This window comes from Malania oleifera, chromosome 13 (genome assembly GCF_029873635.1).
Source record: "Malania oleifera isolate guangnan ecotype guangnan chromosome 13, ASM2987363v1, whole genome shotgun sequence".
Lineage (NCBI taxonomy): Eukaryota > Viridiplantae > Streptophyta > Magnoliopsida > Santalales > Ximeniaceae > Malania > Malania oleifera.
The window spans coordinates 406,989-419,506 of record NC_080429.1 but is presented as its reverse complement, the minus strand read 5'-3'; the positions used below and the strand labels follow the sequence as shown (position 1 = coordinate 419,506).

At 38.1% G+C, this 12,518-nt stretch overlaps 3 protein-coding genes across 15 annotated transcripts in view; 1 reads left to right on the top strand and 2 right to left on the bottom strand.

The window, feature by feature from the left end:
* Nucleotides 1–1,581, top strand: part of LOC131146096 (DNA-binding protein BIN4) — a 42,356-nt gene extending 40,775 nt beyond the window's left edge. For 10 of the 12 annotated variants that reach the window (XM_058095401.1, XM_058095409.1, XM_058095400.1 and 7 more), the window contains 2 exons: nucleotides 854–993; nucleotides 1,103–1,581. In XM_058095401.1, coding sequence (XP_057951384.1) covers nucleotides 854–993; nucleotides 1,103–1,204 — 242 coding nt within the window. In that variant the 3' untranslated portion in view covers nucleotides 1,205–1,581. Of the gene's footprint in view, nucleotides 1–853; nucleotides 994–1,102 lie in introns of those variants that run through there. The other 2 variants (XM_058095408.1, XM_058095406.1) reach the window with 1 other exon arrangement.
* A 4,958-nt stretch (nucleotides 1,582–6,539) lies between these two features.
* On the bottom strand, nucleotides 6,540–8,410 carry LOC131146094 (pathogenesis-related thaumatin-like protein 3.5). The gene is made up of 3 exons (XM_058095395.1): nucleotides 7,671–8,410; nucleotides 7,241–7,514; nucleotides 6,540–7,073 (listed from the first exon to the last, which is right to left on the bottom strand). Exons 1-3 carry the CDS (start codon nucleotides 8,206–8,208, stop codon nucleotides 6,932–6,934), a joined length of 954 nt encoding a protein of 317 aa, XP_057951378.1. The 5' UTR covers nucleotides 8,209–8,410; the 3' UTR covers nucleotides 6,540–6,931.
* An 882-nt stretch (nucleotides 8,411–9,292) lies between these two features.
* Nucleotides 9,293–11,284, bottom strand: LOC131146095 (uncharacterized). 2 transcript variants are annotated; one of them, XR_009134220.1, is made up of 3 exons: nucleotides 10,749–11,210; nucleotides 9,668–9,805; nucleotides 9,293–9,524 (listed from the first exon to the last, which is right to left on the bottom strand). XR_009134220.1 is itself a non-coding variant. In XM_058095396.1 (2 exons), exon 1 carries the CDS (start codon nucleotides 11,208–11,210, stop codon nucleotides 10,770–10,772), a length of 441 nt encoding a protein of 146 aa, XP_057951379.1. In that variant the 5' UTR covers nucleotides 11,211–11,284; the 3' UTR covers nucleotides 9,293–9,805; nucleotides 10,749–10,769. The 2 variants fall into 2 exon arrangements, 1 of the variants encoding a protein (XP_057951379.1); XM_058095396.1 differs by having other exon boundaries at nucleotides 9,293–9,805; nucleotides 10,749–11,284.
* Between the last annotated feature and the right edge of the window lie 1,234 nt (nucleotides 11,285–12,518).

The window sequence follows — 12,518 nt, the reverse complement described above, 5'->3', positions numbered from 1 at the left end:
CTGCAGTTAAAATTGCCAGCCCTGTCGAAAACACTGAAAACCACATCAGATCAGAGTCTGCTCCAATGCAACTTGATGCAGGACCAATTTCTCATAACTTAAGATCTCATTTATGGTGTAAATAAACTTAATACATAGGGCGGCTTTTATATGCCTACAGTTCTTGGAGAAAAGAAAACTAATTAAAGAAATCTAAATAAACTAAAATAGTAGTTCCCTTGATAATAATACCTTCAAATCTTGCTTCCTGAATATTGAAGATATGATCCTAATAAAAAATACTCTAAATAAAAAATAAAAATATAATAAAAATATGAAAATCAAAATAGCTCTTTTTTTTCAAGTTGCATCAATGGGGCCTACCTCTCTCACCAGATACTCTTGCGTGTGCACATACACACCTGAAAAAAATGCTTACTAGGGATTTGAGGAAGATATATGTGGGCTTGTGGTGGTGCCGGCATAGCAGGGCTAAATTATGTGCCCTGTAGCTATTCTTACGAGTATGCAACTGTGGGTCTTCACACACACATTAGTGATAGAACATACATAAAATGTGGCTATTCATATAAACTGCACACACATACACACGCACACATATATATATTGGTGAGAGCACGTACCTAAAATGACTGCCTTGCCGTACAAAGCACATCCAAGGTGTGTACCCCAGGTGATTAAGGTGTTTACCTTCCTGGTGCAGCGTATTTTTCTGTGCCTTTGATGCTGTTTAGCACTGAAGCATGCCTCAGATATGCCAAAACATTGGTTACAATGAGTTGTATTTTATGTCCTTAATTTTGTAGGAAGACAATTTGTTCCTTATTTATGCTCTATCATTCCTTGTGAGTAGGAACACTGGAGGGATTTTCATTTGATTTGGATGACGAGGTTGACAAGATGCCTAAAGCCGTCGCTGGTCAAACTGGTAAAAAAGAAAGTACTGAAGAACAAAACAGCAGCAAATGCAAGGGGATAGCGGAGAAAACATCAGTATGCTTCAGATCCATCTTGAGTATATGTTCCATGAAATGACAGAACCTTGGTTTCATATAATCTCTCATTATCAATGCATGCTTATTTTATGAAAATTTGGATGCAGAGAGTAGGACAAAAAAAGGGCAAAAAAACTGCTGCTGGAAAGTTGCCAAAGAAAGCACGAAGGAATGCCCAAGTTTCAAAGAAGGCTAAGGCTAAGAAATGAAATGTCAAGTGTATGGTTTATTGTTTCTGATATATTCCATAAACCACAAGACAATAATGACTGGACATCAACTCTTCTTCTTAAATGGAAAGCAGTGGAAACAGTACTTTGGAACAGAAACTGTGTTGGTTCTGAGACTTGTGTACATGGGAATTGCAATTCTTTCCAACCTCCTGTTTTCTTCAATTTGGACCATTTGCTGATCAGTTTGAGCTGTTACAAGTTGTAGGATGGTTGATGGAAGTGATGTGATATGTTCTAACTGGCTTCTTACAATTAAACAAGAGCTCATTTTGTGTTTTTTGGGGATATATTCACTGTATAATTCATGCTGTATTTCAATTTTATTTGCATGATAGTAATTTTGAACATTCAAATGATCCTTGTTAAATTGGAAAATAACGCTTTAACCCTAATAAAATGTATTCAGCTCTGGATGTTGTCATGGAATTTATATTGTGTTGCTCAGAAAGGACAATCACCAAATTCAAGTGATCTGAAAAATACAGAAAAACTTTGGAAAACAAAGAGAAAAGCAAGAAGAATAATATTTATTATCTTCATTGAATTGAATTATATGGTGTACAAGTAGGCTTCTTATATAGATACAATAACAACCATTGGGCAACTAATCTAACTGCCCATATTAGTTATAACAGTTTGGTGTATTTAGTTTGGTTCTTGATCTTGCTCCAGGTCATCTTGTAAGCTCTAACACCCCCCTTAAGAAGAGAATGGTCCCATTTTATGAATAAGATGATGAAAATGGATTGAACCAAGAGGCTTGGTTAATATATCAGTTAGTTGGTGCTTAGAAGGAATATGAATGATAGTAATGAGGTTTGCTTGCAGTTTTTCTTGAACCAAGTGGCAATCTAGCTGAATATGCTTAGTCCCTTCATGGTGTACAGGATTAGAAGCAATTTCAGAGGCTGGTTTGCTGTCAGTATATAATAAGGCAGCTTGATAATGAGAAATATGTGAATCAGCTAATAGATAAAGAAGCCATTGAATTTCACATGTAGTTGTAGCTAAAGCTTTGTACTCAGACTCTGCAGATGATTTGTTGATAGTGGGCTGCTTCTTTGATTTCCAGGAGAAAAGAGAATCCCTAATAAATACTGTAAACCTAGTCACACTTTGGTGAGTGTCCAAGCAACCACCCTAGTCACTATTTGAGTATGCCTTTAGATGAAGAGATGAGTTTGCAGATAGAAAAATGCCCTGACTTGGTGTAGATTTAATGTATCTGAGTACCCTTTCAGCAGCTCGAAGATGAAATGTACTTGGATTAGCCATAAATTGACTTAATGCTTGAACAAAATAAGCAATATCAGGCTGAGTTATGGTTAAGTATAGCAATCGACCTATGAGCCTTCGATATGATGCAGGATCAGTGAGAGGAGGAGAGAGATCTGTTGTGCTGAGTTTCAGAGTAGATTCCATGGGAAAATTTGCTGGTTTACAGCTAGAAAAACCACTGTCTTGGAGAATATCGATGGTATATTTTCATTGAGATATAGCAATACCTTTAGCTGATCTAGCTATTTCCAACCCCAAGATGCTTTTAGTTCACCAAGATCCTTGATTGTGAAAGAATCATGGAGAAATTTCTTGACTTCATTAATCTGAGCAATACTGTCAGAAGTAAGAATAACATCATCAACATAAATGAGTAAAGTTATAAAAGCTGAGGGGGTTGTTTTTATAAAGAGAGAAGAATCTGATTTGCCCCGAGTAAATCCAAGTTGCAACAAGGAGGTGGATAGCTTGGAGAACCATTGTCGTGATGCTTGTTTTAGTCCATAGATACTCTTTTTGAGCTTGCATACACAAGGGTCATTTGCTGAAGAGTAGCCTGGTGGTAATTGTATATATACTTCTTCATTAAGATCTCCATGTAAGAAGACATTATTTACATCTAATTGATGTAAATGCCAGTGTTTTATAGTAGCAACTGCAAGTAATGCTCGCACAATTGTCATTTTAGCAACAGGAGAGTATGAATAAAAAAAATCTAACCCTTCTTGTTGAGTGTAGCCCTTGGCCACTAGTCTTGCCTTATGCCTTGCAATTGTGCCATCAACATTGAACTTGACACGATAAACCAATTTACAACCTATTGTAGTCTTATTTGAAGGTAAAATGGCAAGATCCCAAGTATTGTTTAATTCAAGAGCTTTTATTTCTTTTGCCATGACAGTTTGCCATTAAGGATGAGCAATAGCCTATTTGAAGGTTTGGGGTTCGAACGTGGAAGTAACAGCAGTAACAAATGTTTTATATTTAAGGGATAACTGAGAAGTAGAAAGATAATGAAGAATAGAATGAGGGTTACCTTTATTATAAGTTAAACTACAATTGGGAGATGATTGAGAAGCTGAAAGTGTTTTGAGCCATATTACCACAATAAAAATTCTTTAAGTATGTAAGAGGATTTCTGATCCTTTGAGATCTTCTGAGAGTGTCAATATGAGTATGTTCAATTGAAGTGTTCTCAAATTAGGGAGGATGTGTAATAGAAATTGAGGAATGATTGGGCTCTAAAGAATCAAAATACTGAGGAAAATTAGGAAAAACAAAGGGTGTATGAATTGTGTTTGGTATGGAAGGAAATATGGATTCGTGAAAAACTACATTTCTAGAAATAAAAGTTTTAAGAGTAACAAGATTCAGAAGTTTATACCCTTTGACATTTGGTGGATAACCCAAAAAAATACATTTTGAAGCTCTTGGTTGGAATTTTCCTCTATGAGCTGTGAGTGTGCTAGCAAAACACAAACACCCAAAAACTTTTAGATAGTTATAAGTTGGATGTTTTTGAAATAAAAGAAAGTATGGTGTTTGATTTTGGAGAATAGAAGAAGAGGTTCTATTTATGAGATGTGTTGTTGTTAGCACACAATCTATGCAATAAGAAAGTGGCAATTTGGATTGGAAAAGCAAAGCTCTAGCCACATTAAGTAGGGTGTTGATGTTTTCTTTCAACTCTACCATTCTGTTGGGGTGTTTCAACACAAGATAATTGATGTATTATGCCATGACTATTGTAGAAATCAGGCATGTTAAACTCTTGGCCATTATTAGTTCTAAGAGTTTGAGTAGATGTGTTGAATTGAGTATGAACATAAGAAACAAAATTTGTGAGAATGGTATGAGTTTTTGTTTTGGTTTTCATGAGATAAAGCCAAGTAAATCTTGTATAATCATTTACAATAGAGAGAAAATAATGAAAACCTAAATATGAAACAGGTGAAAAAGGACCCCAAATATCACAATGAACTAATTGAAAAGCTTTATTTGAATAGCTACTTAATGCAAGGAATACAAGCCTTTTCTATTTGGCTAAAGGACAGACTTCACATATATGAATTGGATTTGCTAATACATTGGAATTTATATCACTAATAAATTTCAATCTGGTAGATGGATTATGTTCTAGACGAAAATGCCAAATATTAGCATTGGTAGTACAATTATTTACTGAAGAAACAGAAGATATACAATTGAGATCATATTTATTCCTTGCTGGAACAGAAGGTTATTGTAGGTGATATAGACCAGACTTCACTTCAGCAGGAGCAATCATCTTCCAACTGATTAGGTTCTGCAAAATACATTTGGATTGAAGGAAAAACAAACCAATGGAATTTTCTTTAGTAAGTTTTGAAGCAGATATGAGATTAACACTGAATGAAGGAATGTAAAGAGCATCATGTAAGATAATATTAGCTGAAAAATGTACAGTTTCAGTGAAAATAACGAGAGCAGATTAACCATTTGGTAAATGGACTAGAGATGATTGTTTTGGTAGATGAATTGAAGTGAAAAAATGGGGAGAACAAATCATATGATCTATAGCTCCTGTATCAAGAATCCATGGAGAATTATTTTTGTTAGCTGAAACAACATGACATGATATGATACCTGATGTAGAGGCAGTATTTGTTGTGGAGTTTATGTGTGTATTAGAAAGACTATTTGCAAAGGACAACAAGTTCTGAATTTGCTCTTGAGAAAATATATTTGAGATGCTTGAATTTAACTCCAAAGAAAAAGCAACATTTGCATTGGACAAATTTGTATTTGTATTTCCATGTTGAGCAAGAATAATTTTCTTGCCTCATGGACCTTTCCATCCAGGTGGAAATCCAATCAAGTGGAAACACTTATTTGCAAGGTGACCAGGGAACAAATAACATTTCCTTTGGCTTTTGATTTTGTGAAACGAATACTATTAGTAGTAACAGACTTCTGTGTTTGTGCAGCAGTCATAGCATGAGAATCTATGGAAAAACCAATAGCATTAGACAATGATCTTTGACTTTCTTCTTGCAATAGCAAAAGAAAAAACTTTGCTCATAGAAGGCAAAGGTGATTGGAGAAGTAATTGACTTCGCATCATAGAGTAAGAATCATGCAAACCAATGAGAAACTTCATCACATAATCTGATTGCTGCCTATCTGTAAAATTCTTTAAAAGATTACAAGAACACTTATCAAGAGTTCCACATCTGCAGCTTGGAATTGGTCTGTAGCTGATATATTCATCCCAGAGGATCTTGAATTCATTGAAGTATTCAGTGACTGATCTTGTTCCTTGAGCAATCGCACTGAGAGATTTTTCTAGGGTAAAGACTCTTGGACCATCACTTCAAAGGTACCTTGTCTTGAGTTCTTCTCAAACATCACATATAGCTGTGAAGTATAACAGACTCTCACAAATTTCTTTGGCTATAGAATTCATTAGCCAAGATAGAACGAGATTATTTGCTCTCAACCAGGCAATTCGAATCCGAGAATCACCAAAATTGGATTGAGGCAGAGTACCATCTATGAATGCGATCTTATTCTTAACTGTAAGAGCAATGGAGATAGATCTACTCCATGCAACATAATTTTCACCAGTCAAGATTTTAGAGACTAGAAGAGCTCTAGGGTTATCCGATGGATGCAAGTAATAAACACTTGAAGAATCATCCGATGGATTTCTTGAAGATTCATCAGCATTTGCCATAGAATTAGAATGCATAGAAGAATCAGGTTCCACCATAGAAATGGAATAGAAAAGAGAAAAATTTTTTTTAATAGAATAGCAGAAATTGAATCAATTAATTTCTGAAATTTGAAACTCCCTTGGCCAACCACAGCTCTATCTATAGTTGATTTTCTTCTCCCTGGTTTATAGCGAGAGATAGAAGTTTGGTGAAGATGACTATGCTTCTTCTACAATAAGCATTTCCTTGTGGAATTCAGTCAGTGCACTATGAAGCATACGGCAGAATTTTGCCCTAATACCATGTTAAATACAGAAAAGCTTTGGAAAACAGAGAGAAAAGCAAGAAGAATAATATTTCTTATCTTCATTGAATTGAATTATATGGTATACAAGTAGGCTCCTTATATAGATACAATAACAACCATTGGGCAACTAATCTAACTGCCCATATTAGTTATAACAGCTTGGTGTATTTAGTTTGGTTCTTGATCTTGCTCCAGGTTATCTTGTAAGCTCCAACATGATCCATGAACAGTTTAGCACACCCTTGCAGGTGATAATCTCTTGAGAAGCTTTTCTGAAGATGAATTCTCTCTTTTCCCTCCCTTCAATGCCATTGTGTGCTGCTTGATTCTTTTTTTTTTACCCCAATGCTTGGAGCCACATGGAGGTTCTTTTGCATTTGAATTATCAGTTCACAACAGCGTTGTTATGAAGACATGTTCTGTTTAGAGTTGTATATTTAAGATGAGAAGGGTTGACATCGAAAAGGCTAAAAATATAAATGCAGAGGAAACCATCCTTCTGGTCTCTGCATTACTGCTCTCTTGAATTGATGAAAAAGTAAATCCACTATTTGATCTCTTCATCCTGCATCACAAAATTAATTTGTTCTCAGAAAATGACGTTTGAAGGGAAACAGGCCGACCAAAGAATGCAGGCATAGGAGAGATTTTTTTTTTTTTGGGGGGCGGGGGGGGGGGGGGGGGGGGGGGGTTTGTTTCATAAACAGGAGAGAGAGAGAGAGAGGTTATTACCCATTGACATCGGGACAGAAGATAATATCATAATCATATGCTTTGCATGTGAATGTGCTGGTGCCATCGTCAAAAGCGTAGCTATAGGCCCTGGGACAAGCCCTTTTGAATATGCTCGAATAGAAGGTTGGTCTGCACGTTGTTGGGTTGGCAAACTCTCCACTGCAGCAGTACTGATCTAGCCCAAATGCCTCACACGCACTCCTACATGCGACCACTCCCTCTCGCTCTCCCTCCCCACCCCCTCCCACCACCTGCAGCTCCTTTGGGCATCCTGCTTTATTTTCCGATTTCACACAAATTAATTAACCTCATTGCTTTTTAATTTAAGTTGGTGCATGCATGCTTGCTAGAGAGAATAGAAAAGATAAAAAGAGGCCGGAGGGAGCATACAGTGCACGTGTGATGTAGGTTAAAATTAAGATTGTACCCATGTTGATATTGGAGGTACAGCCGGTGGCATTGCAACCCCCAAAGACACCGTAGGGGGCAGCAACAAGCGGCAAATTATACCCATCCACAATGCTCACGTCGTAGAAATCTTTATCGTTGCCTCTTCCCAGGGTAATCTCAAAGAGCGATGCAGGCGGGGTGGCTCCATTTCCGTCACACTCCAGCCTTCCGCCGCAGTCACCAGTTTGGCAGGTGCCAACTCCCAACTCATTAAATACGCAGCCCGTCCTGCCCCATATTCGACCAGACCATCCTGGAACGGTCGGAATCCTAATGGTTTGACCAGAGTCCAATCGGAATCCGGTGGTCAGAAGCTGCGCTGAGCTCGAACCGGCTAGTGTACCTGGCCATATGGTATGGGGGCAGTTGTTTGTTATAGTGAATGTGCAGGAGAGAGAGCCAGAAGAGAAGAAAGAAATAAGGAATAGAAAGAAAGTGGGAAATATCCAGGCAAACGAGGGTGCACTTCTCACCCTTGCAATAAACCCATTGGTACCAGAGCGTTTTGTCAACATCTTTTGGTTCCCTCTCTGGGTTTATTTTGTGCTATGGTCGCATAGAAGGACCATTAATTAGTACATATAATGTCATGCAATTTGAAGAGAATAGAGGAAGGGAATGTGTGGTATGGCTTGCTTCTCTAAATCCCTCGGCTGCAACTCAATATCATTGTGCTGGGTTTAGTATTTCCATGTCTTTGGGATGGCCTCAGCAGTAAGCAATTCCTTTCTTACATCCAGCTAAAATCTCTCAATCGAGTCAAAATACGCCATCAATAAATGAGGTGCCTCGAATAATCTACAAATGATTTGTCCCAGATATGGAGAAGCATAATTCAACATTCTTTTACGGGGGGTGTACAAGTTACATTCCAATTTGACTACCTGTAGAAACAAGCAGCAAGCGTGGCTAACTTCTCTCCTTTACAGCTTGCACTCTCCTTCACAGGCCCCATCGACCTTTAACCCCCATCGCTAAGATTCAGTAACCATGTCCACCTCACAGGGTAGAAAATAATTAAGACTGCTCCAAGGTGGTTCCGTGCCCTCAAAACTTGGTGTTAATAAGAAAATCATTGCTCCTTGTAGCTATTCAAACATGATCTCCCGGGTTCAAAATTCTTTTCAAATTTTTAAATATATTTCTTAATTTAACCTCACAATGGGGCAAGCATTTATGCTCCAAAAAGGAGAACTGGGAAGAGACGAGAAACAAGAAAAGAATGCATGCTTGCTTCCATGTATGATGTAGGTTAAAAATTAAGTTCGTCAGTTTTTTTTTGTATGTTCTTTCTTATACTTTCTTTAGTTTACTGGATAGAAAGTTCTTCTGCTTTCTTTTATATATTTGCTGGATGGGATGGTGTTAAAATTAAGATTGCACCTATCTTGATATTGGAACTTGGAGGTGCAACCTGTGGCAGCATCCACTAAAGACACCACATCATGATCAAAGCACTAGTTGAAAAAAAAATAAAACAAAATAAAAAATTAAGGCACGTACAATAGGGTTCATAATCTACAGAAGTTAGGTCCAAACAAAACGTGGACCACACTTCCTTACCAAGCCATTAGGGGGTCATTAGTGTAACTCATGATGGATCTAATAAGCTCGCTTCATCCAAGAAAAATGTTCTGCAACAGAAGTTCAAAACAACCACCACAACCATTTTCACCAGCAAAAGAGAGACCGAGTTAGTTTCTCCTAAATCCACCTAACAAGCAGACCCTAGCACAAATGGATCAGAGAACTATGATACAAGAATATGTCGCCACTTTCTACGAAGCATTCCCACATCCAATTGACATGTCAGTCTTGCCACAGAATGCACCTACCACCGAAACACAGCAGTGTGAAAATGCAGACCAACAAAGTCCATTGGCAGAAAGGCAGGGAAGGTGCTTCGCGGATTCCTCTAGCTCAGAACATAAAGTTGAACAGTGGGTTAAAACTTTCCATGTTGGAGACTCCTACCTGCTTCGATACAGCCAACATTTTGAAATTGATCTTGAATAAAGAAGAATGGATCTCCCAGCAGCAACTGCATCTCTCATTTCATAAGCAATTATCAACTTGAAACCTTTCTGTGCTGCAACCAAGGGCTGAATATCCCTACATAAAAAAGAAACAACGGAACGTATCAAACACTCCTTGCCGTCCATGTAAGAGAACTAGAACATAACAATTCATTATTGCAGCAACAATTTCAACTATCCTGAACAGTGCATGATTGAACCTGCAAAATCAACATCAACTTTAGGAACCCCATAAAACAAAACCACGGGAGAACATGAGCAAAAGAGCAATTAAACAAAAATAAGTTTGAAAATAAACCTGACAAACCGTCAAAAACCTGCTATAATGAGGAATAGTAAAGGATACTAGATCACAACCCAGTATGATCACACAAGAACTGTGCTGCATACACTCAACAATATCAAGACTAGCTAAAATCCACTATGTTGTAATATCCTTCACAAAATCAAGGGGCAATGAAATTATATGCAATAAAAGACAAATGAAAGCAAGCACGGAATTGAATAAATAACCTAAATCATCACATATTACAAGTCCTATATGTAACAATGCATATAACCAAAGGATGCAAACTTATGAACAATAAATGTATTATGTTGACAACATAAATATCAGAACTGTAATAATCAAGCACCCCACCACACCTCATCACACCACACTTGATGTGCAGGTTCAAATGAACCCATATTTTAAACCTTCAAGACAACCTGGAACCATCACGTACTAACTGGGATTTAGGGTCTGGAGCAGTAAGGTTGAAAGAAGTAGAAACTAAATACAGCTCAAATAAGTTTTTGACAAGAGATCCCTTATGTTGGACAGTGGGGCACAAAGCAGCACACCTCCCTATTAATGGTCAAACTACAATTTATTAAAACAAGAAATATAAGCTGTTCCTACAGAGCGGTAGGACAATCAGGTCCACCATTTAAGTACTTATATTAAGTTCCGCTCATATTAGCATCGAGATAAAAGGGAAATTCCAAAGAGAAAATTAGAAAGAAAAAAAAAAGAGTACGAGTTTGTCAATTGTATAGATCTAGCTCAGATCCATGCCATCCCCAACTTGACTGCAGATTGGACCGAAAGCAGAAAATGATCTCTCAAAGGGAGACGGATGAAACTGAGTATCCCGTCTGATGCGCTTAAAAGCACAGTTATCAGAGGGAGAATTCTCAGCATCAAGCTTCCTGCGGACTCCTCTCACTGCCTGTTCTTCCACCGATGTAAGGGGGAAAACCTGCCCGCTCGCTCTGCAAAGTGAGCTTTGGTTATCATACAGAATTCTCTGGTCACAGTTTTTGTCACAGATATGTGTGTGTCCAGTCAGTTTACAGCGGTACATGTTTCCACACACGAGTTCGTTTTCACATTTCCAGTCGCATTTGTGAGAAGGGATCGCCCCGTCTTGCCCAAGAATAGTTGACAGAAAAATAACGTTTGTAGCCCCTGCTACCAAAGATTTGCCACATACCTCCATTGCTTGCTCCCCTGGGTTATTAAAAAAAGAAAACTTTGATGCCTTTCTGCCGCCTGTAGCTAGGTCTTGCCCCAATCGTTCTGCAGAGCCCAACACAACACAAGAAATGGTCAAACGCCCTGGATTTTTAAGAATGAGGAGTGCCCATCGGCTACATCTACTCGGTTTTCAATCTATTTTTTTTTTTTCTCTTTTCGCTGTCAGGAACAAATTTATTTTTTTTTTTCTGAAAGAAACAAAATTCCCACGAGAGTTGATGCCCGAACAAAAGAACATGCGGGGAACTGGAGATCAAGCAGAAGCAAGAAAGCAAGGAAAGAAAATAGAGGCAAGTTTTGGGCAATGGGTTTTATGTCTTACTAGCACTGCCTATCCTAACAAACTACTAGCGTACGTTATTGCATACTTCTTTGGAAAACGAACATTGCATAAACACTAAAGAAATTCGCAGATCTGGCCTTCACAAGGCCACAAGAAGGAAAATGAAACCCGCTTCGGTAATAACCAAGTCAAACCGATGAACAGGCACTCATTCCGCGGGCGAGGGACCAACCGAGCAACCAGCAAATAGCGCCCATACTAGCACAAAAACAATACGATATTGCACCACAGAAGCACATAATTTTCACATATTTAGCTGAGAAGCATCACCAAGAAAGAAGAGAGAAGAATCGTGGGAGGCAAAAAGAGGGTAGCAGCGGAAAAACCCTAAAATGGGAAAACAGAAAAACAAGAGAAAAACTCACTTGTCTTTGGGCGGGTGCTCGAAGAAGGGGCCGAACCGGAGCAGTATCAGCTACCGTGCTCTCTCTTTTTTCTCTCTCCGACTCTCTTGGCTGCAGCGCAAAGCCTAATGGGGGAAATGGCGAAGAGGGAGGGGTGCGTGGCTTTGGTATTTATAGAGAGAGAAGAAGAGGATAAGGGCACAGGGCGACTCCGAGATGAAAGTGCAAGTGAAATTTCGGTGAAATGAGAAACTTGTGAATTTTGTGCTTTATGCCTAAAAATATATAAATATAGCTATAAATAAAACCAAATAAACTCGTGCACTTGCATGGCATGAGGTGTAAATTAATAATACAAATAATTGTGCGCAGAAAAAGGAAAAAACCAATTGACCAATCTCATTTTTCGTCTTTCATTACTTACATGTGTCAATTCATTATGATTTTGAAATATTTTAAATTTTGATCAAGTTGACACGTACTATTATTACCATTCTTCCCGTCCCATCCTCTACGCTTGATAATTGAGTTGATAGTGCCTTTTCAGTTTATTTAGTTGACCAAAACCACGCTATACTTTCTT

Excerpts from the sequence above, each read along its gene's own strand:
- LOC131146094 (XM_058095395.1), bottom strand. The coding sequence starts at position 8,208 with ATGTTGACAAAACGCTCTGGTACCAATGGGTTTATTGCAAGGGTGAGA. Across the intron at positions 7,515-7,670 it reads TACCTCCAATATCAACATGG|GATGCCCAAAGGAGCTGCAG; the intron begins GTACAATCTTAA and ends AAAATAAAGCAG. Across the intron at positions 7,074-7,240 it reads TTCTGTCCCGATGTCAATGG|GATGAAGAGATCAAATAGTG; the intron begins GTAATAACCTCT and ends TTTGTGATGCAG.
- LOC131146095 (XM_058095396.1), bottom strand. The coding sequence starts at position 11,210 with ATGGAGGTATGTGGCAAATCTTTGGTAGCAGGGGCTACAAACGTTATT.